At 40.0% G+C, this 24,157-nt stretch overlaps 1 protein-coding gene and 2 non-coding genes across 15 annotated transcripts in view; all 3 read left to right on the forward strand.

The window, feature by feature from the left end:
• PUM1 (pumilio RNA binding family member 1) overlaps positions 1–24,157 on the forward strand; it is a 130,192-nt gene that overhangs the window by 76,933 nt on the left and 29,102 nt on the right. For 6 of the 13 annotated variants that reach the window (XM_029230790.1, XM_029230792.1, XM_029230791.1 and 3 more), the window contains 7 exons: positions 1,921–2,014; positions 3,384–3,500; positions 10,715–10,866; positions 16,223–16,361; positions 17,639–17,782; positions 18,612–18,908; positions 19,983–20,219. In XM_029230790.1, coding sequence (XP_029086623.1) covers positions 1,921–2,014; positions 3,384–3,500; positions 10,715–10,866; positions 16,223–16,361; positions 17,639–17,782; positions 18,612–18,908; positions 19,983–20,219 — 1,180 coding nt within the window. The remainder of the gene's footprint in view (positions 1–1,920; positions 2,015–3,383; positions 3,501–10,714; positions 10,867–16,222; positions 16,362–17,638; positions 17,783–18,611; positions 18,909–19,982; positions 20,220–24,157) is intronic. The other 7 variants (XM_029230794.1, XM_029230795.1, XM_029230799.1 and 4 more) reach the window with 3 other exon arrangements.
• LOC114900130 lies at positions 8,360–8,442 on the forward strand. Its single transcript, XR_003794749.1, has one exon. It is a non-coding gene; the product is annotated as a small nucleolar RNA SNORD103/SNORD85 (small nucleolar RNA).
• On the forward strand, positions 16,478–16,554 carry LOC114900129. The gene has a single exon (XR_003794748.1). It is a non-coding gene; the product is annotated as a small nucleolar RNA SNORD103/SNORD85 (small nucleolar RNA).

Genomic DNA, 24,157 nt, shown 5'->3' on the forward strand with positions numbered 1-24,157 from the left:
TTTTTTTTTTTGCGGTACGCAGGCCTCTCACTGTTGTGGCCTCTCCCGTTGTGGAGCACAGGCTCCGGACGCGCAGGCTCAGCGGCCATGGCTCACGGGCCCAGCCGCTCCGCGGCATGTGGGATCTTCCCGGACCGGGGCACGAACCCGTGTCCCCTGCATCGGCAGGCGGACTCTCAACCACTGCGCCACCAGTGAAGCCCCTACTCTGGTTTTTAGAAAGATGAATATATAGAAAGAGAGGTAACAAATACAATTGGCCAGTATGTTCAGAATATTCACCTTTTAAAAACAATTTTTTTTAATACTCACATATTTGAGGCACAGAAGTAACCAGATCATAGAATAAAGTCCACCACCTAAGATAACATTAAAAGTTCAGTTGGGGGGCTTCCCTGGTGGCGCAGTGGTTGAGAGTCAGCCTGCGATGCAGGGGACACGGGTTCGTTCCCCCGGTTCGGGAAGATCCCACATGCTGCGGAGCGGCTGGGCCCGTGAGCCATGGCCGCTGAGCCTGCGCGTCCGGAGCCTGTGCTCCACAATGGGAGAGGCCACAACAGTGAGAGGCCCATGTACCAAAAAAAAAAAAAAAAAAAAGTTCAGTTGGGGACTTCCCTGGTGGTCCAGTAGGTAAGACTCTGTGCTCCCAACGCAGGGGGCCCGGATTCAATCCCTGGTCAGGGAACTAGATCCCACATGCTGCAACTAAGACGTGGCACAGCCTGATAAATAAATAAGAAGTCAAAAGTTCAGTTGTGATGATAATTAAGCTGAGTTGTCAGAATGACATTATCTACTAATGTCTGAAACAATCAGGTCTTTTTATGAAGACATCTGTAATTCAAGATCCATGGTGTCTGTTATATATCACCCAGTGAAGTTAGCTGAAACATTGAAAAGTCCTGTAGAAAGAGCAGGTAGGTTGAAGGTCCTCTGTAGGGAGGTCCCATCAGTAAATTCTCCTAGTCTGATTTCAGAAAATAAAGAAGTCTTTAGTATAACCCCTTGGAAGGAGGCACATCAGGGCAGTCCAAAATCAGGAATCCCCTTTCTTTGTACCAAAACTATTCATATTAAAATGTATGAACATTTTATTCAGTGCTGTGTTCCTAGTTCCTTGCACAGTACCTAGCAGGTGTTGTTTCATAAATATTTGTAGAATGAATGAAAGAATGAGTGATTGACTTTGTAATAAGAGAGAATCTTGGGATATTCTTGTCAAGACCTTTGAACTCCTTTCCTTGGGAACTTAACAGTGTGCTAGGTCTGAGCTCATAATCCAAGTTTCGTTAGTAGCAGCTATACTTCTGTTGTTTTTTTTTTCTTATGTATAAAAGAATTGGTATTCTAGGAAACTCGGGAGCCCCCCCAAATTGCACAGTTGTCCAATTTACCCATTATGATAAGCCACTAGTTGAGGAAGGTATCCAATATTATTTCCCCAAGAAGAGGCAGCCAGAGGATGAAATGAATACTCCAAAGTATGAATAGGTGAGAATTAATTCAAAGTGTTTGTGGGGTTCGTAAAAGAACTGAAGGGAGGTAACAGCACTCAGTGCAACGTGGTAAGTCATTTGTAATATACTCATTTCATTTTTAAGTTGCTCTGGATCAGGCAGCAACCTCAGACCTGGAATAGTTCTTAGGGCATTTGTATGTATGTTTGTGGTTCAGGGGACATATAACCTGTGAGTAGTTAGCACATGGGAACTAGGCACACCAAACTGAGGTAAAGCAAGAGAGGGAAGACGGAACTATGAAGCATCATAGATACCAAGGGAATGGAGTAGAACATGAGAACATTTTTGTTTAAAGCATCCTGTCTAAACAAGGGTTTATGGAAATTCTTATTCAGAGAGGTTTTAAAATTATTTCACAAGACAGGTTCTCTAACCTCATCATGTCCTTTTCTTCCCTCAGCTGTTCCAAAGACCTAACGCACTTGCTGTCCAACAGTTGACAGCCGCTCAGCAGCAGCAGTACGCGCTGGCAGCCGCGCATCAACCCCACATTGGTAAGTCCTTGAGCCGAAAGCTCCCTTATAGGGGTGGCCCCATTTTAGGATAGCGGCTGCTGTGGAACCCAGCAGACTGATTGTCAAAGTCCAGACAAATCCCTCAAGGTACAATAAATGGCCTCTTACTCTTGTCCAGTTGTCTTTAGCAACATTCTTATTTTTCTAGACCTCAACTGATAAGATTTCTTGGTATCCAGTTATTGCTCTGCCTCAGCTGTTTCAGTATTTAAAGTATTTACTGTAGTAGTGACTAGCATCAACTCTGTTGGTAGGTTTGGATGAACTCAAATAACAGTAATTTTGTGCTTGTTGGGCTTGTGTAGACTATGGATATATCAATGTCACATCTTATTAAGTAGCAAGTAATACCTATAAGCCTGTTTTCCAAGTAGCATGTATTGAAAATTTTAAAAAGTATTATCATATAATCACTGGTTTTTAAAGTACAGTAGCTTTGCCCTTTTCCTATTGCACTTATTAATGTTTTGATGTGCATATTTTTGTCTTATTGCCTAGACTCCCTGCACCCCTCCCCCACTTTTTTCAGGTCTCTTTGAAACAAAGTGCTATACAAGTAGAAATTTTTTTTTTTAATGTGTTAAAATGACACGATTGAATAGATAGAAGATCACCAATCATGGATTGTGGAATGCTGTGGAAGAAAAGACTTGCTTCCAACCTAGATATACAGGTGACCCTTGAACAACATGGGTTTGGACTGCGCAGGTCCACTTATATTCAGATTTTTTTTCAGTAAATGTTCTACAGTACTACTTGATCCTCGGTTGGTTGAATCGTTGATGCAGAAATGTGGCTATGGAGGGCTGACTTTAAAGTTATACATGAATTTTTGGCCGCGTAGGGGTCGGCACCCCCTAACCCCTGCTTTGTCAAAGGGTCAACAGTATTAAGTCTAGGCATAAAGGCCTTTGCTTGGGTCTTACTTAATTTATACTTGTAGGTAGTAGTCTTTATAAATATGCATGCATCTTCTTTGTGGAAAACTGGAAAATTGTTTAAATGGAAATAAATCCTTCTGTCCCATTACAAAGTCTTTTAAATTGCTTCATTTTAGCCTGTTATAATGTAATTTTGATAGTCCTTTAGAAATTGTGCTGAATTAAAAACTGCATAGCAGTTTTAATTGTACGTCTTTAGCAAAGGCTAAAAAAAATAGACGATAGATAGATGTCACCATAATCTTTAGTACAAGGATTATTTTATCTTCTTAAAATCCTTTTTAGTCTCAACCTATCCTATCTTCTCTTTTTTCTTTTTTTCCTCACCTACAGCCTGGAATGATTAGCCAAACTGTGTAGGTGTTTGGTAGGGCTGCAGGTTTAGTCAAGTTTGTTTTTACTGACAGGTATGTTTTCAGCAGGTTTAGCTCCCGCTGCGTTTGTCCCCAACCCATACATCATCAGTGCTGCGCCCCCAGGGACGGACCCCTACACAGCTGGATTGGCTGCAGCAGCGACACTAGGTGAGACATTCTGCCACACGAGGGATTTTCTCACCTGCAAAAAAGTCATTTTGATGGGCACGCATTCTTTATACTCTTTCACAAATCCACGTCTCCAGTGGAGATTTCTCTCCTGATTTCCAGGACCATCTGTCGGCCAGTTAGACATCTCTGCTTAGCTGTAACCTCAGACGTGAACACATTTAAAGGCAGGTTAATCAGCCACCTCCTGTATAGTTTTTGTTTTTCGTTTTTTTTTTTTTTAACGTGGTGCAAATGCCTTTAGGCCACTTCCTTTGTAAATTAATTAGTTAATTTTTATTTGACATATAGTTCATTTACAATGTTGTGTTACTGTATAGATATTTTTGATCCACTAAGGCACCAGTTGCTCATATATATTTCGGGAATTTCTCCTCTTGCTCAGGTCTTCCTACTACCTCTAGTCTACCCTAGTCCAGGTCTGTTTAATCTTTACGTAGACTTTTACAGCTGTTCTCTCTTATGTGCTTTCTTTTTAATTAATTAATTAATTAGTTTTTGGCCGCATTGGGTCTTTGTTGCTGTGCACGGGCTTTCTCTAGTTGTGGCGAGCAGAGGCTACTCTTTGTCGTGGTGCACTGGCTTCTCATTGAGGTGGCTTCTCTTGTTGCGGAGCACGGGCTCTAGAGCACACGCTCAGTAGTTGCGGTGCAGGGGCTTAGTTGCTCCGCGGCATGTGGGATCTTCCCGGACCAGGGCTCAAACCCGTGTCCCCTGCATTGGCAGGCGGATTCTTAACCACTGTGCCACCAGGGAAGCCCCTCTCGTACATATTTTCAATTTTCTTCCTTCCTTCCCCTTCTTCATCCACCTAGATTGTTCAAGAAAACTGTCTCAACCACAAATCTTACCCTTTTATCTTTCTACTTAAACCCTTCATTGATTTCTGTCTTACCCACTCTAATATAGCATACTGCAGTTAATGTCAGTATGGCTGGTCATTCCAAACTACTTGGGTGGTGGTGGTGATGGTGGGCGGTGGGTTGTTCCTTGGAATTAGTGTTTCTAAGGAACTGCCATGACATTATGAGGATTAGTGAGGATTTGGACCCACTATGTATAGGGATCTCTCCACGACTATATGGATGTCTCTACATGTGCACCACTTTCTCCCCCTTCAAATTGGCTCCCACTGGCTCATACCGTACATTCTAGCCGTACTAAATTGATTTTAGTTTTGCTACACATACCACACTGGTTTAGGCCTCTGTCTTTGGACATTATGGTCTTCTTAGTCCTCTAGAGTAAACTCTTTCCCCATTCTTTGCCTGGGAAGCTTCTTAGCTGCTATTGTCACCTCTAGAAAGCCTTCCTTTGCTGACCTTTCCCTATTCTTTCTCTAATCATCACTTTGTATTTATTTGCTTGTGGACGTGTACATGACTGGGTTTTCTTCCCCCTTGAGACTGAACTCTTCAAAGGCAGACACTTTTGTTACTTGACTCTGTGTGGCACAGTAGCTGTCAACATGGTGCGGTCATAAATATATGGTAGATTGAATTCAACGTTAGGACAGACTTAATGTCTTCCAAAGTAAATATTCTTTGGAGACATCCCTCCAAGTCATGTTAATTGTGACTAAATATTATTTGTAAGATTTCACATATTTTATAGCATGTGATTTGTCATTATGAACTCAAATGCAGCATAGAATTTCATATTGTTTTCTTTAGAATTGTTCACACTTTGGCATGGGTTGTGATGGGAACATATGTAGTATAATTTCTCTGCCCCTGTTGCCTTTAGGGGAAGTAGAATCTTTGCTAATTACCGTTAATATTTATTGAACCCTTATTAACTGTTTGCCAGTGAGTGCTTTTCATTCATACGAATTGTTGGATGATGGCTTTTCAGATTAGGAATTTGCGGCTCAGAGAGCTGTCTTGCTTGAGATCACACAATTTATTTATTTAGTCTCTACTTTTCCCTCCAGCTTTATTGAGATATAATTACCAGACAAAATTGTAATGTATTTAGAGTACACAACATTAATATATGTATACATTGTGAAAGGATTCCCTCCATCGAGTTAACTAATATATCTATAATATCCCATATTTACCTTGTTTTATTTGTGCAAAATTTTTTAATTTTTGTTTTAAAATTTTTGTATATTTTTAAATTGAAGTACAGTTGATTTACAATGTTGTGTTAATTTCTGCTATACAGCAAGGTGATTCAGTTATACATATATACAGTCTTTTAAAAAATTTTATTAAAGTTTTTTGTTTTTTGTTTTGTGTTTTTGATGTGGACCATTTTTAAAGTCTTTACTGAATTTGTTGCAATATTGCTTCTGTTTTATGTTTTGGTTTTTTGGCCTTGAGGCATGTGGGATCTTAGCTCCCTGACCAGGGATCAAACCCACACCCCTTGCATTAGAAGATGAAGTCTTAACCACTGGACTGCCAGGGAAGTCCCTAAAATTCTTTCCTAGTATGGTTTATCACAGGATATTGACTATAGTTCCCTGTGCATACAGTACGACCTCGTTGTTTATTCATTCTATATATAATGGTTTGCATCTGCTAATTCCAAACTGCCAATCCATCCCTCCCCACTGGCACCCCCCAGAACGCGCGTGCACGCGCGCACACACACACACAAGTCTGTTTTCTATGTTTCTGTTTCATAGGTAGGCTCATTTGTGTCGTATTTTAGATTCCACATATAAGTGATATCATATGGTATTTGTCTTTCTCTTTTTGACTTATTTCACTTAGTATGATAATCTCTAGGTCCATCCATGGTGCTGCATATGGCATTATTTCATTCTCTCTTTTTTTTTGCGGTACGCGGGCTGCTCATTGCTGTGGCCTCTCCCGTTGCGGAGCACAGGCTCCGGATGCGCAGGCTCAGCAGCCACGGCTCACGGGCCCAGCCGCTCTGTGGCATGTGGGATCCTCCCTGACCGGGGCACAAACCCATGTCCCCTGCATCGGCAGGCGGACTCTCAACCACTGTGCCACCAGGGAAGCCCTATTTCATTCTTTTTTATGGCTGAGTAGTATTCCATTGTATATATGTACCACTTCTTCTTTATCCATTCATCTGTCGCTGGACATTTAGGTTGTTTCCATGTCTTGGCTATTGTGAATAGTGCTGTTATGAACATAGGGGTGCATGTATCTTTTTGAATTGCAGTTTTGCCTGGATATATGCCCAGGAGTGGAATCGCTGGATCATATGGCAACTCTATTTTTAGTTTTTTGAGAAACCTCCATACTGTTTTCCAGAGTGCCTGCACCAACTTACATTCCCACCAACAATGTAGGAGGGTTCACTTTTCTCCACAGCCTCTCCAGCATTTGTTATTTGTGGACTTTTTAATGATGGCCATTCTGATCGGTATGAAATGATGCCTCATTGTTGTTTTGATTTGCACTTCTCTAATAATTATTAATGTTGAGCATCTTTGCATGTGCCTGTTGGCCATCTGTATATCTTCTTTGGAGAAATGTCTCTTTAGGTCTTCTGCCCATTTTTCTATTGGTTGGTTTGTTTTTTGTTGCTGTTGTTGAGTTGCATGAGCTGTTTGTATATTTTGAAAATTAAGCCCTTGTCAGTCTCGTCATTTGCAAATATTTTCTCCTAGGCTGTAGGTTGTCTTTTTGTTTAGTTTATGGTTTTCTTTGCTGTACAAAAGCTTGTAAGTTTTTGTTGTTGTTGTTAATATTTAATAATTTGGCTGCGTTGGGTCTTAGTTGTGGCATGCGGGGTCTTTAGTTGTGGCATGTGGAATCTAGTTCCCTAACCAGGGATGGAACCGGGGTCCCCTGCGTTGGGAGCATGGAGTCTTAGCCACTGGACTCCCAGGGAAGTCCACAAAAGCTTGTAAGTTTGATTAGGTCCCATTTGTTTATTTTTGTTTCTGTTGCCTTGGAAGACTGACCTAAGAAAAGATTGCTATGATTTATATCAGAGAATGTTTTGCCTATGTTCTCTTCCAGGAGTTTTATGGTGTCATGTCTTATATTTAAGTCTTTAAGCCATTTTGAGGTGGTTTTTTTTTTTTTTTTTTTTTTTTTGCGGTACGCGGGCCTCTCACTGCCGTGGCCTCTCCCGTAGCGGAGCACAGGCCCCGGACGCGCAGGCTCAGCAGCCATGGCTCACGGGCCCAGCTGCTCCGCGGCATGCGGGACCCTCCCGGACCGGAGCACAAACCCGCGTCCCCTGCATCGGCAGGCGGACTCCCAACCACTGCGCCACCAGGGAAGCCCTTGAGTTTATTTTTGAGTATGGTGTGACTGTGTTCTAACTTCATTGATTTACATGTGGCTGTCCAGCTTTCTCAACACCACTTGCTGAAGAGACTGTCTTCTTTCCACTGTATATTTTTGCCTCCTTTGTTGAAGATTAATTGACTGTAGGTGTGTGTGTTTATTTCTAGGTTCTCTCTTGTGTCCATTGATCCATATGTCTGTTTTTGTGCCAGTACCACACTGTTTCAATTACTGTTGTGTCTTCGTAATATTGTCTGAAGTTTGGCTGGGTTATGCCTCCTGCTTGGTTCTTTTTTCTCAGGATTGCTTTGGCAATTCTGGGTCTTCTGTGGTTCCATATAATTTTTAGGATTATTTGTTCCAGTTCTGTGAAGAATGTCATGGGTAATTTTATAGGGATCACATTAATTCTGTAGATTGCTTTGGGTAGTAGGGGTCACACAATTTAAATGTTGTAGAGTTCGGGTTTGAGGCAGATCTAGCTCAAAGCCTATGCATGCACTTCACTGTAGTATACAATGTCTGTGTTATCCTGAATTGTCTTCTCTGCACTTTCTTTCCTCTGCAAACTTTCCTCTACTAACTTACTATATGGTATTTGAAACAAAGAACTAGTCTTAGGGATGACACACTTGTCCTCACTGAGATCATAGTTTGGTGATGAGAATCTTGCTTTTGTACTTATCAGCTGAGCCAGACTGAAAATGACTTAAGGGCTTTCACAGAGAGCCAGAACTGTTAACTGCCCAAACTGTGAAACTGCATATTCTTGTGGAGTGTTAATCACACAGGAATTGAAGCAGGCATCCTGAGGAGCCAAGCCCAATTAATGATGCACCCTGAGCTATTTTCCTAAACTCTGTGTCATGAGCCAAGGAAAGTAGTAGACCAAGGAAAGACATGACCAAGACATGACCAAGGAAAGTAGTAGAAATGCCAGTTGAGAAAACTTAAAGGACAGTGCAGTTGTTTATTGTAACAGCATTCTCTGCACAGTAGAGGTTTGCTTTTGTTGACTTTTGGGGGAGCCTTGGGACTGTCACTGCAGGTTGCACCCCAACCTTTAACAGATGTGACAACACCCTAACATCTGTTACACCCATTTTGCAGGTGAGGAAACTAAGACATAGGTAGTCTTCCTTGTGTTCTTTTTCATTCTTTCTTTAACTGTCCCAAGACCACCCCACTTTATAAACAATAGTCAGCTGAGTTTGGGGGCTCACCACTCTCTCCTACTTGGAGGTATCATTTTTAGACTATTCAGATGCCTACATGTTTAACATTTTTTAGCCCATTTGTTTATTATTAAAAAATACCTCATTTTGTAGCATAGTTTTTCTAAGCAGCACCTTCATTTTGAACCATTTTGCCCTGTGTTTGACAGTGGGCACCTTTATGAGCAGAGCTTCTTGATCTTGGCTAAGACCACAGATACAGAAAATACCGAATTAGAAATGTCGGAGTAATATTGAACAGTGATATAATTTGACTTATTTGTGTTTTAGAACTTAATGGAGAAACAAAAAACATGTACAAATTGATTTTGACTTAATGAAGTACATATTTCTACAGGGTTGGCTACTATGTCAGAATGGATATATTTGAAACAGCTTTATGGAACTTCACTGAAAAGTGCAGTAATTATTTAATCAGGTTGCAAATATTTGAAACTCTGTGCTTTAACTAAGGAGGTTCTTATTAGAGATGTGTTCCAGCAGATGTGAGAAGCTGGCTTTGAGTCCTTGTCTTAGTTGGCAAATAAGCCTTGGTGTTTCTTGCCACCAGCTTCAGAGAATTCTGTGGTTTAGAGTTCTGCCCCTCCCAGTTTGCTTTCTGCGTAGCTCTGTTACTTCTCTGTTGCATGTTCTGTTTGGCAGAGACTACAGTTGTAGCTTGTTTCCAAAGAGGGTGAACAGATTATTTAGGCTAAAGCAGAATGCTTAGTTGTTGTTGTTTTTTTAAAATAAATTTGTTTATTTATTTTATGGCTGTGTTGGGTCTTTGTTGCTGTGTGCGGGCTTCTCATTGTCGTGGCTTCTCTTGTTGTGGAGCACGGGCTTTAGGCGCGCAGGCTTCAGTAGTTGTGGCACTTGGGCTCAGTAGTTGTGGCTTATGGGCTCTAGAGCGCAGGCTCAATAGTTGTGGCACACAGGCTTAGTTGCTCCACGGCACGTGGGATCTTCCCGGACCAGGGCTCGAACCTGTGTCCCCTGCATTGGCAGGCAGATTCTTAACCACTGTGCCACCAGGGAAGCCCAGAACGCTTAGTTTTGTATAGAATACTCAGGTCTGTAAGAAGTCAAGGTGTTACATTTTTTTATTTCTGCTTGTTTTCAGCTTTGACAAATTTGAATTTCATATACCAATGTCTGATTGTAGTTGTGCTGAATGCTTTTTGTGACATTAGAAATAGGAAAACCAAGCCTCTTAGAATTTGAGCCGTGGAGGTTCAGTGGCATGTTTGGGCTTTGTTAGACAGCTGATGGATTTTCATGCTTCTGGAGTTAATGAAGCACCAAGATCCCTGTCCCTGTCAGTCACCTCAGGTGCCATCCTTACCACTGAAAGCAGGGTACAACTTAATCTTTTGCTGTGTTCCATCACTTTAAGCACACAAACTCTACATTTATTTCCCTTCCTGATTGAGCAAGGCCAATTCCTCCATCTGTTCTTACACGTAACCCTTCCAGCTTCTATCACTTATGCTTTCTTTCAGTATCTCCAATGCTTGGTCCTTCACTAGCTTCTTCCTCTAGGCCTGGAGTATATTACTGACTTTAGAAGACTTTGGTGTGGGGATCATGTATAATATTTTCTGTTTTTTAAAAATAGAATTCATGAGTAGCTAGAATGAATCAATACATTAAGTTAATATTTTACAGTAGTGTCTGCTGAGTCAGGTTGTCTTTGGAAACTGAGATGATTGTTAATAGTCTAAACTTTTCTTACCTTTCTCTTGCTATTTTTTAGGCCCGGCTGTGGTCCCTCACCAGTATTATGGAGTTACTCCCTGGGGAGTCTACCCTGCCAGCCTTTTCCAGCAGCAAGCTGCTGCCGCTGCTGCAGCAACAAATTCTGCTAATCAACAGACCACCCCACAGGCTCAGCAAGGGCAGCAGCAGGTAAATGCAAACAAAATTTATACCACCTAAATGCGAATATTAGTTATTGTATGTAGTTAAAAGGTAGTGTTGTCCCTGATAGAGAAATTGTGAATTGTGAATGGGTGAGTTCCCTTGTGTGGTATCTGAGTTCATGCTCAGACTTGACTGTGCTTTACTGAATGTCTTTTACGTATCAGGTCCTTGTTCATTGTGACTAGTTGAGATCATGGTATTACATATCATGTGATACTGCTTAGAGGATTTTCCAGTTAAGTGTGGCAAATTGAGTATTCATACTGATAGTGAAGTTTTCTTTCTTTGATACTGTAGTTAGTTTCTAAGCATCATTCTCTGATCACTTCTGGCTCTCTCTTTAAGTAGTTTGCTACCAAAGGGGAGATACTAGTTCTTCAGATTGCTTATTTATAGCATCAGTTAAAAAAAAAATTGAAGTAAGTTGATTTACAATGTTGTATTAGTTTCAGGTGTACAGCAAAGTGATTCATTTATACCTACATATATACATACATATGTGTATGTGTGTGTGTATGTATATATATTCTTTCTCATATTCTTTTCCATTATAGGTTATTATAAGATGTTGAATATAGTTCCCTGTATTATTCGGTAGATCCTTGTTGTTTATTTTATACATAGTAACATCTGTTGAATTGGACATAAATCTTATACCTATTTTATCTCTTTTAACTTAGAGTAAGCTTTTTAACCAAGATGAGAAAGGATAGTTAATTGCAATGCTATGTGTCTTTTTATATTAGATAGGCCATTTTCTCTTGCTTACTAGAATAACACCTGTTTATTGCTGAAAATTGTGGTGAATTGGATTACTTGAAGGAAAAAAAATCCCCTAAATCCTCCTGTCAGAAAAAAAGCAATGTAAATGTTGGGTATCTGTCATTCTAGCCTTACTATTTAATTAATTTCTTATAAAATTGGGATTATGCTGTCCACATGGCTTTGCATCTTGTTGTTATACTCTTCCATGTTATTTAACGTTTTTAAATCTATTAAAGAGTATCTCGTTTATTTTGACCAGTCCATTATTATTTATGTTATATTTATATAACTAAGTTATAACTATAACTTAGCCATATTTTGGTGTTATAAATAAGATTAATATTCTTTGCATAAGTAGATGATTATTTCCATGGAATAAAGTCCTAGAAATGGAGTTTTTTCCCCAAGTAAATAAAGTGAACATTTAGGCTTTTGATAAGCATCGTCAAATTAAAGCTGTCTTTTGAGGAAAAACACCAGCTCATATATGTACATATGATAATGATCCAAACAAGAATCCTTTGCTTTTTATCAGTTTTAGTAAGAGAGTGTATGTTTAATTTTTTAGATTTTACAAGTTTATAGGAAAAACACAGGTCTTGAAATTCTAGCTAGTTTATTCTGGGTGAGTATTTTTTTTATTTTTTTGCGGTACGCGGGCCTCTCACCACTGCGGCCTCTCCCGTCGCGGAGCGCAGGCTCAGTGGCCATGGCTCACGGGCCCAGCCGCTCCGCGGCATGTGGGATCTTCCCGGACCGGGGCACGAACCCGCGTCCCCTGCCTCGGCAGGCAGACTCTCAACCACTGCGCCACCAGGGAAGCCCCTCTGGGTCAGTATTTTTATAGTCATATTTTTTTGTAAGTTAATGCACGATTTTCGTTGCAATAGATAGAATTCTAGTACCACATGCATAGGGAATTCAGCAGATAGTTTGCTGACAGAATGGGTGATCCCTGTTAATAAGTTTCTTAGCTACTCTGTGGATAGTTGGTATTTATCAAGTCATGATCTTTGTGTTTAAGTGGCTGCCAAATCATGGATTTAGAAGACTGAAGTAATTGCTTTGTTTAAAATTTGCTCTAATAGAGTGAATAAGAAAAATAGTAATAAGTACTTCTTATTGAAAGCTTTTTGTTTAAAGCTAAGTGCTCTACATATAATTTCTTTTATTCTGATAAGTAGATTATATGACTTCCCAGCATAAGATTAAGGAAATGGAATTTGTGTGCCCAGGATCACACACCTATTAAGGTGCTAAGATTTGAACCTGGGACTTCCCTGGTGGCGCAGTGGTTAAGAATCCGCCTGCCAATGCAGGGGACATGGGTTCGAGCCCTGGTCCGGGAAGATCCCACATGCCACAGAGCAACTAAGCCTGTGCACCACAACTACTGAGCCCACGCTCTAGAGCCTGTGAGGCACAACTACTGAGGCCCGTGCGCCTACAGCCCATGCTCCACAAGCCACCGCAATGAGAAGCCTGAGCCCCGCAACAGAGTAGCTCCCGCTCTCTGCAACTAAAGGCAACAAAGACCCAGTGCAGCCAAAAATAAATTTAAAAAAAGAAGAAGATTTGAACCCAAGTCTGTAAGTTCACAACTTGTTACGTCTTCTGACCATAGTGATAGAAAGCCTGAGATCTGGTCTTTGTTCTACCACTAACTGGTTGCAACTAGGGCAAGTTGCATGATTTCTCTGAATATATCCTTAGCTATAAAATGGGCATGATAATCATGTACATTATTTCAGAGTTTTCTGTCATGCACAATAACAAACCTTACTATGAAAAAGTTATTATTATTAACATTACCTTTTAACAAGTAGCCATATTTTAGTTCCAGTGATATTTTTGCCAGTTTCTGGCGTCAGGTGTTTCAGGAAAATACGATATTCTTGGTGAACTTTTTTGGTCATAGTCACTGAAATGAGAGGTTCTTTTTAAACTTTGCTTTCGGCCTTTTGGCCTTTACGTTTTATCAGAAAGCATTTGTTATGTTCTTCTAGGCATGCTGACTCTTCCAAATGTAATTGCTGAAACTTTCTGTAGAGTCAGTGACATCCTGGCCACTTGACCTTCCTTCTGATTTCTTTTTCATTCTTTTTGAAGGTTCCTTTGACACCTGATTAAAAAAAAAACTGTTCTCTATTTCAAAACGTTTGTTAAAGAAAAAATCCTGGATATTAGGTTGAACCCAGGCACAGGTGGTGGCTTGGTGTTTGATGTTGCATTTTGAGAGAGAAAAGTTTAGAATGGCTTGTGAACTTTCTAGATTAGGGGAGACTGTATAGATGATCATTCTACCAAGCATGATGAACTGTAGAAGGATGAATGATTATTAATGAAAATATCTCCATTGAGCATCTACTTGCTTATTACATTTTAAATGCTGTGTTTAAATCAGTACCTTTGAAAAGAAATTTGAATTTAACACCTTTTGCATGATGAAGATAGGTAGTAAACTAACTCCTAGGATAGTGTTTTACAAGTAGATATTCAGTCGTTTTTGTTGATTTTATAGTATATAAAATTTTACTTGTGGAATTTTACATATTTCCATAAAATTCAGGCTTGACATTTATTTATGAAATTAAAATATGAATATTGGCAGCTGACTTAAGAACTTTGATTTATTGTTAAGGGAACCACTTAGATTTCTAGAGAGTTGACAAAAAGGAAACACATTGCTCTCCTGATTGTAAAATAGGACTCAGTAGTCTGGACTACCCCTTTCTTCAGGCACCTTGTCCATTTCCCTGTCCTCTGATGTTTCACACGACTCCTAACCAAACATAAGCCTAATTCATTCTGCCCTGTGAAAAGGATGTTTTCATTGATTTTCTTTTTTTTAAGTTCTTGAACTATTAGTATTTGCCATATCTCTGTACCTGCTGTTTACTTCTAGAGTGAGAGCTGTTCTGGATTATTGGTTAGGCATTTTCTACAAACTCTCACCTGTGCAGCCTCCCTTGAGTCTTCTACCTATACAGATTGAAGCACTCCTTCTGTTGTCAAGTCCATTAGATTCTTTGGTTCACAAACAGAAATGAATTGCCTAATATTTTGATAGGAATTAACTATTGGTTATTGATTATCTCCTGGGTACTAGGCATTGTGCCTTGCAGACATTAATTCTAATATTTCCTACAAATCTGCATGATCAGCTGTTACTCTCACTATTCTTACAGATAAAGAAATAATAAAGTTTGGGTAAATTAAGTGTCTACACATCTCTTCTTGCCAATATGGACAGTGTTGGTCATTTAAAATAGTCATTTAATAAATATTTGATTGTGGTGTTTCTCTTTTACATTTTTTACCAAATGGTACCAAGAAAAATCTGTGCACGGGTTCTTGATTACATGTGTAACTTTTATAAGTAGCAGAGTGATATTGAAAATGATCTGATAAGAACTTTGCCTTTGAAACATTGCAAAATGCATAAACGTTGGTAATTTTAGCCTTGGTGTTGGGTTTTGCATTTTTACTTACTGGCATAGATAGATCTTTTGGAATAGATTCTTCAGAGCATTCAGAATAAAAATGATTATCAACATCTTACTACCTATGTTTCATTAATAAAAAGAAAAGTAGATCCTTTATCACAGTGACAGAACTAGTATTCTGTGCTGAAATGTCATTGTTCTTGACTAATACTCATATCCATGTAGATTACTGTGCGTTTGTGGTATTTATGAGAGGAAGAATAGAAATGATCAAGTCAGAAGCCTCCTAAATCAAACCTGTTGATTTCATTTGGGGCCATTTGGGCCCTGATAAATGGGAACAGTGTTATAGGGTAGAGAAAATGTTCTCACATTCCATAAAGAAAGTTTAGCGTGTCTGTGTGTGTCTGTGTGTGTGTGTTTTGATACAGATATTATAACTTAATGATGTGGATAAATTACCCTTGTTTATCATATCTAAACCCCTCCTCCACTCCACCATACCCTTTTTTTCACCCACTTTTTTTTTTTTTTTTGTGGTTATGCGGGCCTCTCACTGTTGTGGCCTCTCCCACTGCGGAGCACAGGCTCCAGACGCGCAGGCCCAGCGGCCATGGCTCTCGGGCCCAGCTGCTCCGCGGCATGTGGGATCCTCCCGGACCGGGGCACGAACCCGCGTCCCCTGCATCGGCAGGCGGACTCTCAACCACTGCGCCACCAGGGAGGCCCTCACCCACTTTTTAATTATTGTAGAGTTACTGTGTAGCTCTCATTTGCTGGAATAAAAGCTCCAGTTGGGCAGGAGCTTTGTGTGTCTTGTTCATTGCTGTATCCCCATTACCTGCCAGATGTTAGGCATTAAGTATTTGATTAATGAATGAATGATCACTTTTGTATGCTCTTGGCTTCTTATAAAGGTAATATGTTTAAACTAAGAATGGTAGAATGAAATTTCACTATATGAAATGTTGTTAATGGATTTTTTTTATCCTAACAGCCATGCCACATAAAACCATTATCAGAAAAATGGTTAACAACCATCAGTTTTAAAGTTGATCCAACTTAAGCATGTGGTGGGTCTTAGATGTTTCCAATGAAAAGAAAGTAGTTGATTTATTTTTGTCTCCCAGGTTCTCCGTGGAGGAGCCAGCCAGCGTCCTTTGACCCCAAATCAGAACCAGCAGGGACAGCAAGCAGATCCACTAGTGGCAGCTGCAGCAGTGAATTCTGCCCTTGCTTTTGGACAAGGACTGGCTGCAGGCATGCCAGGTGAGGCTGCATCGTTGTTCCTCATCATTTGAGGGTGAAAAAGTCTGCTTATTGGGGAAGATTCAGAAGAGAATGGGCAGTACTTTTGGCTTGCTTAGGCTTGTCATCATTTGGCAACTGGCGAGGATGACATACACTTGCCCTCACTTAGACCATAGTTCGTTGATGAGAGCACCTAGTGTTCTGAGCCAGTCTCAGTCTTAAATGTTGGAGATATGTGAACCTCCACACATAGCTTGGAGTATGCTATTTTCCTTTGGTGATGATCTGTTTTCTCCCTCAGTGTTAAGAGTGGAAAGAGTGGCCAGACTGCATCAGCATCACTCCAAGGCTGATGTCTTTGAATAGTATTATTAGGAAGACATTCCTAGTATTCCTTGATAGCGTCCTCCTTACGTTTTTAGGATTTCTCTCGAACCAACAGTAGAGGTGCTTTGCAGCTGTCTATCTGTGATTGATATATATCCTGAATATAGGTTATTCTTAGCTCACTGTCTCCTGGTCTTATTCTTTGCATGGATTGCATGTAGTCTGAGGTTATTCCTTTGAAACAGGTCCTTCTGAGACCTCAGTATAAGTTTATGGGTTCTTACCATGGCACATCCCTAAATCAACTGATCTATTTATGAATTCACTGAGTAACTTGAGCTTGCATCATGCATGTTGTTAATTACTAAGCATTTATGTTTTATTATGAAGTCACCTGTAATTTCTCTTACGGCTCAATAGGATTTGAAGATTCCATCTCATAGAATATTGAAAGACCCTGTTAATTGAAGCCTGCCTAGGTTTTCCCTGCTAACTTGTAGGATATTTGTGCTTAGATTATGTGGTATGAAAGTTCTTTGATTGTTGGAATCATTTGTACCTACTGTTAACTTGTGTAGTCAAGAAAACATAAAAAAAATTGTCAGTGTATGGTTGCTGGTGATAACTGTGGTTAGCACTTTGAAGAGCACAGGTATTCCCTATCCCACTGAATTCCCTAACACTTGGTGGATAATAAATAACACTACCCCTTATTGTGCCAGGTAGCATGTTACATCTTTCACACTCATCTTTTAATCTTAACAAGAACTTTGTGAGGCTGTTATTATTATTATCCTCATGAGGATACCCAGAGATTCAGGGTTGTACAGCTACCTTAAGTGGCAAAGCCAGGACCCCAATGCTGAGTTTGTAACTGTCTATCAATAAGATATGCTGGTGCCCGGGAGACATTTGTTAGATTCATATGTACTTATCTGTTTCATGTGTACTTAACTTAATATTCTCAGGTTATCCAGTCTTGGCTCCTGCTGCTTACTATGACCAAACTGGTGCCCTTGTGGTGAATGCAGGAGCGAGAAACGGCCTTGGAGCTCCTGTTCGACTTGTAGCTCCTGCCCCAGTCATCATTAGCTCCTCAGCCGCACAAGCAGGTGAGCTTACGTCTTAGTAGACTCACTCAGATCTAAAAGGGGCAATGGATGATATTCTTAAACTGTGTTGAAATATACTTTGACATTCTCAGTGTAGGAATTCTACCCTGTAATTTTTCAAAGAGAGAATCAGAAGCAGCAAGTGATCAGATTCTGATTCTGTTGACAGCATGTACCAGCTGGTTAGCAGCAAGGACCTGCTCTACTGTGAGCATAGGAAGTTGGATTACTCATACAAAATGGCACTGTTGGCAGAAGTCCAAGGCTAATTTCACTTCATATCGTGAAATTCATATCGTTATTTTAAGATGATGTGGTATTTGTTTTGTTTTTGTTTTTTGCTTGAGGGGGTGGGGCAATAGGTTTTTATTTTAAGTCATATATATTATAAATTTGGGAGCAACAGTGGGGACATCTAGGGGAGAGCAACATGCTCAAGTGTCCTAGGAATTTGAGGGACTTCAGTATTTGGTTCTGGAAAAAAATGTCCTTAATGTAGATATTTGTAGAACTTGAGATTTTAGGAAGTAGTTGTATTTGAAATGAGTACTTTTTGATATCCATTTCTATTTTAAACTATAGCTTCTTTAGAGCTGTCAATACAGTGAACTTGGCTTCAATGGTATTTTGACTTTGAATTGAAAGTAGAAATAGAAAATAGAAGCTTCAGATGAAGGGATCAAAGACAGATTTGTATAGTTCTTTACAAGGTTTGTGTCTGCTTTGAAAAAATATGGCAACATTAAAAGGTTTTCAAAAGGATAACAATGTAGTTTGGAAATGTGGCCAATCTCTTTCATAGCCAAATGGTTTGCTTTCTTCTACATAGCTGTTGCAGCGGCTGCAGCTTCAGCAAATGGAGCAGCCGGTGGTCTTGCTGGAACAACAAATGGACCATTTCGCCCTTTAGGAACTCAGCAGCCTCAGCCCCAGCCCCAGCAGCAGCCCAGTAACAACCTGGCATCCAGCTCTTTCTATGGCAACAACTCTCTGAGCAGCAATTCACAGAGCAGCTCCCTCTTCTCCCAGGGCTCTGCCCAGCCTGCCAACACATCCTTGGGATTTGGAAGTAGCAGTTCTCTCGGCGCCACTCTGGGATCAGCCCTTGGAGGGTTTGGAACAGCAGGTAGAAATCAGACTGATGTGCTGTTGAAACTGAATTTTAATTATTTTTACAATCTTTATGGAACACTGACAATGCATGGAACCCTGGACAGATACCACAGGCAGATCTGGACCGAGCCCCGTGGGAACCCAGCTGTTCCACATGTGTTTGAGATAATGGACTATTCAAGTTACACATTTGGGGCCTACTTCAGGTTTACACTCACGTTGCTACTTATTTATACTCTCAAAGTCCGTTTGTTTCAAGGATTAGAAAATCCTTGAGGATTTTTGCAGGCATTGGAAGAATGTGGAGGGAATTATACAAATGTGGATGTTAAGAACCAAGGGAGGAGGACTTACCAAAGATCATAGGGTAGTGTACTCCACAATCTGCAGGCCTTAAAGAGTCATGAGTTTTCTCCAGTCTCTTGAGAAGAATTAAGGTGGATATTATGGAAAAGTGGGAGGAAGGAATTAAACTGAGATATTTTAAATGTTTTGATGGGAGAAAAAAGCAGGAGAGTAGTAAGGTAAACAATGGGATAATTGCAGTGTTTGTAAAACAATGTGATCTCAAAACAGAAGGGTTTATTTGAGAGAAAGTGTCTTAAGTTGGAGCTGGGGGCTAGCAATAACTCTTGATTGAGCCCTTTGAGAAACCAGGCTTTCATATGTAAGTCTTGGGTAGTGGGGCAGTACCCCATTCACAAATCTTTTTTCTACTCCATTTTTCTACTAGAACCTTTGGGTTGATGAAAGGCATTCTTTCTAGCCCATTTTCTTTCACCTTTCCCATAACTTATGTGGCCATCAGAGGATTTTAACCCACCCTCACCCCCATAATATGAGACATAAAAGGAAGGAAAATTTAGCATACGTGTGATGGTTTGAAAAAGAGTTTCATGTTAACCTGAGCCATGTCCTCTTTATTACTTTACCTGCCCCTAGAACTGCCACATAAACAGTTAGGCTGTCTCTGCTGACAAATTTGCGGTGGTAAGGAGTCTGGATCAAAGTATTAGGAACAGGTCACTGGGCTTGTTCTTCGAAGAACAGGCCTGTTCTTATCTGCATTGTTTTAATTCCATTTTAGTTGCAAACTCCAACACTGGCAGTGGCTCCCGCCGTGACTCCCTGACTGGCAGCAGTGACCTTTATAAGAGGACATCGAGCAGCTTGACCCCCATTGGACACAGTTTTTATAACGGCCTTAGCTTTTCCTCCTCTCCTGGACCCGTGGGCATGCCTCTCCCTAGTCAGGGACCAGGACATTCACAGACACCACCTCCTTCCCTCTCTTCACATGGATCCTCTTCAAGCTTAAACCTGGGTAAGAACCATTACTCTAACACCACCTTGAACTCTAGAAATCTCTTGCCACTGATGACATTAGAAGTACTTTGCATAAGCAAAGGACAATCCCTTTATCCTAAGACGTGTCCTGGGTGTTCTGTGCCTTCCTGAAGGTACCTCATGTTATTTAGGCTGTACCTAGGTAGCACAGCAGTTTGGGATTTATTCAAGTTTGGGTGCCTCCCCTGTATATTCACTTCAGCTTTAGTATGAACATCTTTGGCTACATGTGAGAATCTTTCAGTATAAACACAGTACAGATTCATTTTAAGTAAAGCTGGAAAATAGAGACAAAGAGTGTATTAACCTCGTATCACCACTGAAATATCACCACAATTAATACTTAGCCTTGTTTTTCAGACTCCCCTCCCCTCCCCCATGTATATGTTTAATATCTTACTTTCTCACATAAAGCATTTTGTTTTAAAAATTTTGTCAGATTCTTTAAAAAAATCTGTATATACATTCTTAAACTACATAGTATGCTAATGAGTATAGATGTATATTTCCCAATTATATGTTTAGCTTGTTATATGTGTGGGGTTTAAAAAAATGTTACCATTTAGATCCTGGAAAATGAGGAGGGAAAAGAGGATACTAAGCAGACAGTTATAAGAATGAAAAGAAACTTGTATTAACAATTTGGGTGGCAAATGTTTAAATCTTTCAAGAGATGGAAGATGGTACGCACTCCCTTCCTCTAGTTATTTATCGAGTTTGGATTTTGAAGTACTGATTTATTTCTTAGATGGGGAAAGCGGAGGCATAGAAGTACAGTGACCATATAATTTATCATGCAACCCAGGATGCTTTTGAGAGTTAATGGGGTTGCCGTTAATAATTACTCTGTGATGACAGGCCTGAATCAGTACTGTCCTGGGAAATACCATGTATGGCCACTTTGCTGGAAGATTCTGATTTTTAAAATCTTCTATTTATTATTATTATTTTTAAATTAAAATTTTATTTTTTAGAGCAGTTTTAGGCTCATAGCAAAATTGAGGGGAGAGTATAGAGATTTCCCTTACACCCTCTGACCCACACATGCATAGCTTCTCCCATTATCAACATCCCCCACTAGAGTGGTACCTTGATTACAATTGATGAACCTACATTGATACATCATTATCGTCCAAAGTCCATAGTTTACATGGACCTTTTTTTGTTTTTAACTGGCAAGATTAAAAGTGGCTTTCTGGACTCAGAAATGAGGACTGACTGAAAATGAATAGTGTACTTCTATTTGGAAAGACAAAGACTGGGAAATGATTATAAAAATCAAAAAAAGTCTTGAAGGGGACAGGATAATATAGTTATTATTCTAGAACTAAGAGTGCTGTCTCTGAGTTTGAGAGATGAGTTTTAAGGCAGAACTATGTATGTATGTATGTACATAGAAATGTGAGAGAGAGAGTGTATGTGTGTATCCTGAGATTTCACATGATGGGAACTGTAGTTGTAAAGCTCACTGTCTCATGTTGTATATGGACATTACTTAAGAAAAGTTGTAGGGACGTTACAGATTGGTAAGTCCATATTGGATAGATAAGGAATAGGGTATATTGCACAACAGTGTTTCCTTGTGACATGATGCCTGGCTTTAAAGAATGAGGGTTAATGCAGACTTATAAGGGGGAGATGAAAGTCCCAGTCTAGTATGTAGATGGAAGGTACTAACATTTATGGAATAGCTATTAGTGGCTACTGTTAACGGTTTTGGGTGCTGTACGTATCACTCTGGAAGATATGGTATTATGTCTATGATATAGAAGTGAGGAAACTGAGTTAAATATCTTGCTAGGTCTTCTCATATCTGAACGGATTTAGAGTCAAAACCTTTTTGACTCCAAAGCATGCAATGTCAGTGTATATCATGTCACATAATGTGCCCAGGATAGCTTTTAAACCAGTGCATTATCAGATCCAGAAATCGTACCCTTTAATTCCTTGGTTTAAACATTTGAACTGTGTTAACATATACTGAGTAGTAAACAAATTAAATCTGCAAAAAGTTTTTTGTAAAGAGCCAGATAGTAGATATTTTAGGCTTACAGGTCAGATGGTCTATGTAGTCAGTGTTCAGCTCTGCTGTAGAAGTGTGAAAGCAGCCACAGGCAAAATGTAAAAGAATGTGCAGCTATCTTTCAATAAAACTTTATTTACAAAAATAGGTGGCAGGCCAGATTTGTCCTGTGGACTGTATCAACCTCTGAACCAAATGCTATGGCTCTTGGTGTTTGAAAATGGAGCTGGAAACATTACTTGCATGCATGGTGCCTTTCCTCTTTCCAATATATCAACAATTTAATAAAATACCTCCTTCTCCTTGATTTACGTTTCCCCTGTGGAGAAGGAACTAACTATTGGTGCGAGTTATTTCTTATTTTAATGACTCTTGCTGTCTGCCTGGTTTTATTTTTAATATACCTTCCCTTAAAATTTTTTTTACTTTGTTTAAGCACTTTAGATGTATGTATTTCCATTGGACTTCCGTTAATGCATGTACCACGTTAATCATACATGCCATTCCTGAGAAACTTTGTGTCTTGATTGGTAGTGCTTTGCCTCAGCTCAGCCTGTTTCCTTGAGAAAAGGGTTCGTGTATGCTTTATTCTTAACTATTACAAAGTGATCACCTCAATAAGTCTATTTACCATTTGTCACCAAGGAAATGTAACATTTCTTTACCAAATATATATTGGGCCATTCCTAATATAGCTTCTACTATTGATACTACACTGCTGCCACCGGCTATCAGTTCTTGGATCACTAACAACCATACTAAGTAAGCATTCATTCATTGTGTTCATTCGTTATGTTAAATACTCAAGTAACTCTGCTCTACACAGGGAAACTTAAACTCAGCATGGTTTAATGACTTTCCTGATACCCCATAGCTAGTAAGTGTTTGAGTGCACACTCCAGCCTATATCTCTGTTATCCCAGTGTGGATCTTTTCTCCATGATACCGTTTTCACACTTCCTCCCAGTAGACAGACACGTGTTAGGGCACTGTAAAAAACATCAGTGCCTGCATAGTTATTTTTCTCATTATTTATTCAACAATCACTTGTTGAGTTCCTACTATAGACTCTTCAGTGCTTTTTTCATTACTTGTTTAAAGATCAAACTTCTATTACTTTTTTAAAATTAATTAATTTATTTTTGGCTGTGTTGGGTCTTTGTTGCTGTACACGGCCTTTCTCTAGTTGCAGCGAGCGGGGACTACTCTTCGTTGTGGTGCGCGGGTTTCTCGTTGTGGCTCGTGGGCTCTAGAGAGCAGGCTCAGTAGTTGTGGCACATGGGCTTATTTGCTCCACGGTATGAGGGATCTTCCCAGACCAGGGCTCGAACCCGTGTCCCCTGCATTGGCAGGCAGATCCTTAACCACTGCACCACCAGGGAAGTCCCCAAACTTCTGTTTTTTTTTTTTATATATGTATCTTTTTTTTTTTTTTTTTTGCAGTACGTGGGCCTCTCACTGTTGTGGCCTCTCCCGTTGTGGAGCACAGGCTCCGGACGCGCAGGCTCAGAGGCCATGGCTCACGGGCCCAGCCGCTCCGCGGCATGCGGGATCCTCCCGGACCAGGGCACGAACCCGTGTCCCCTGCATCGGCAGGCGGACTCTCAACCACCGCGCCACCAGGGAAGCCCCAAAATTCTGTTTTGAAAAAACAACTTTATTGAGTTGTATCTTACATATCATGAAATTCACCCATTTCAAGTGTACAATTCAATGATTTTTAGTAACTTTCTGTATTGTGCAACCATTAGCATAAGTCAGTTTGGTAATATTTTTATCCCCTCTGTAATATTCCTCTTGACCATTTACAGTTAATCCCCATTCACACCCTTAGTCCCAGTCAACCACTGATCTATTTTCTGTTTTTTTTTTTTTTTTTTTTTTTTTTTTGG

This window comes from Monodon monoceros, unplaced genomic scaffold (genome assembly GCF_005190385.1).
Source record: "Monodon monoceros isolate NGI ecotype Baffin Bay Population unplaced genomic scaffold, NGI_Narwhal_1 Super_Scaffold_18, whole genome shotgun sequence".
NCBI classification, from domain to species: Eukaryota; Metazoa; Chordata; class Mammalia; order Artiodactyla; family Monodontidae; genus Monodon; species Monodon monoceros.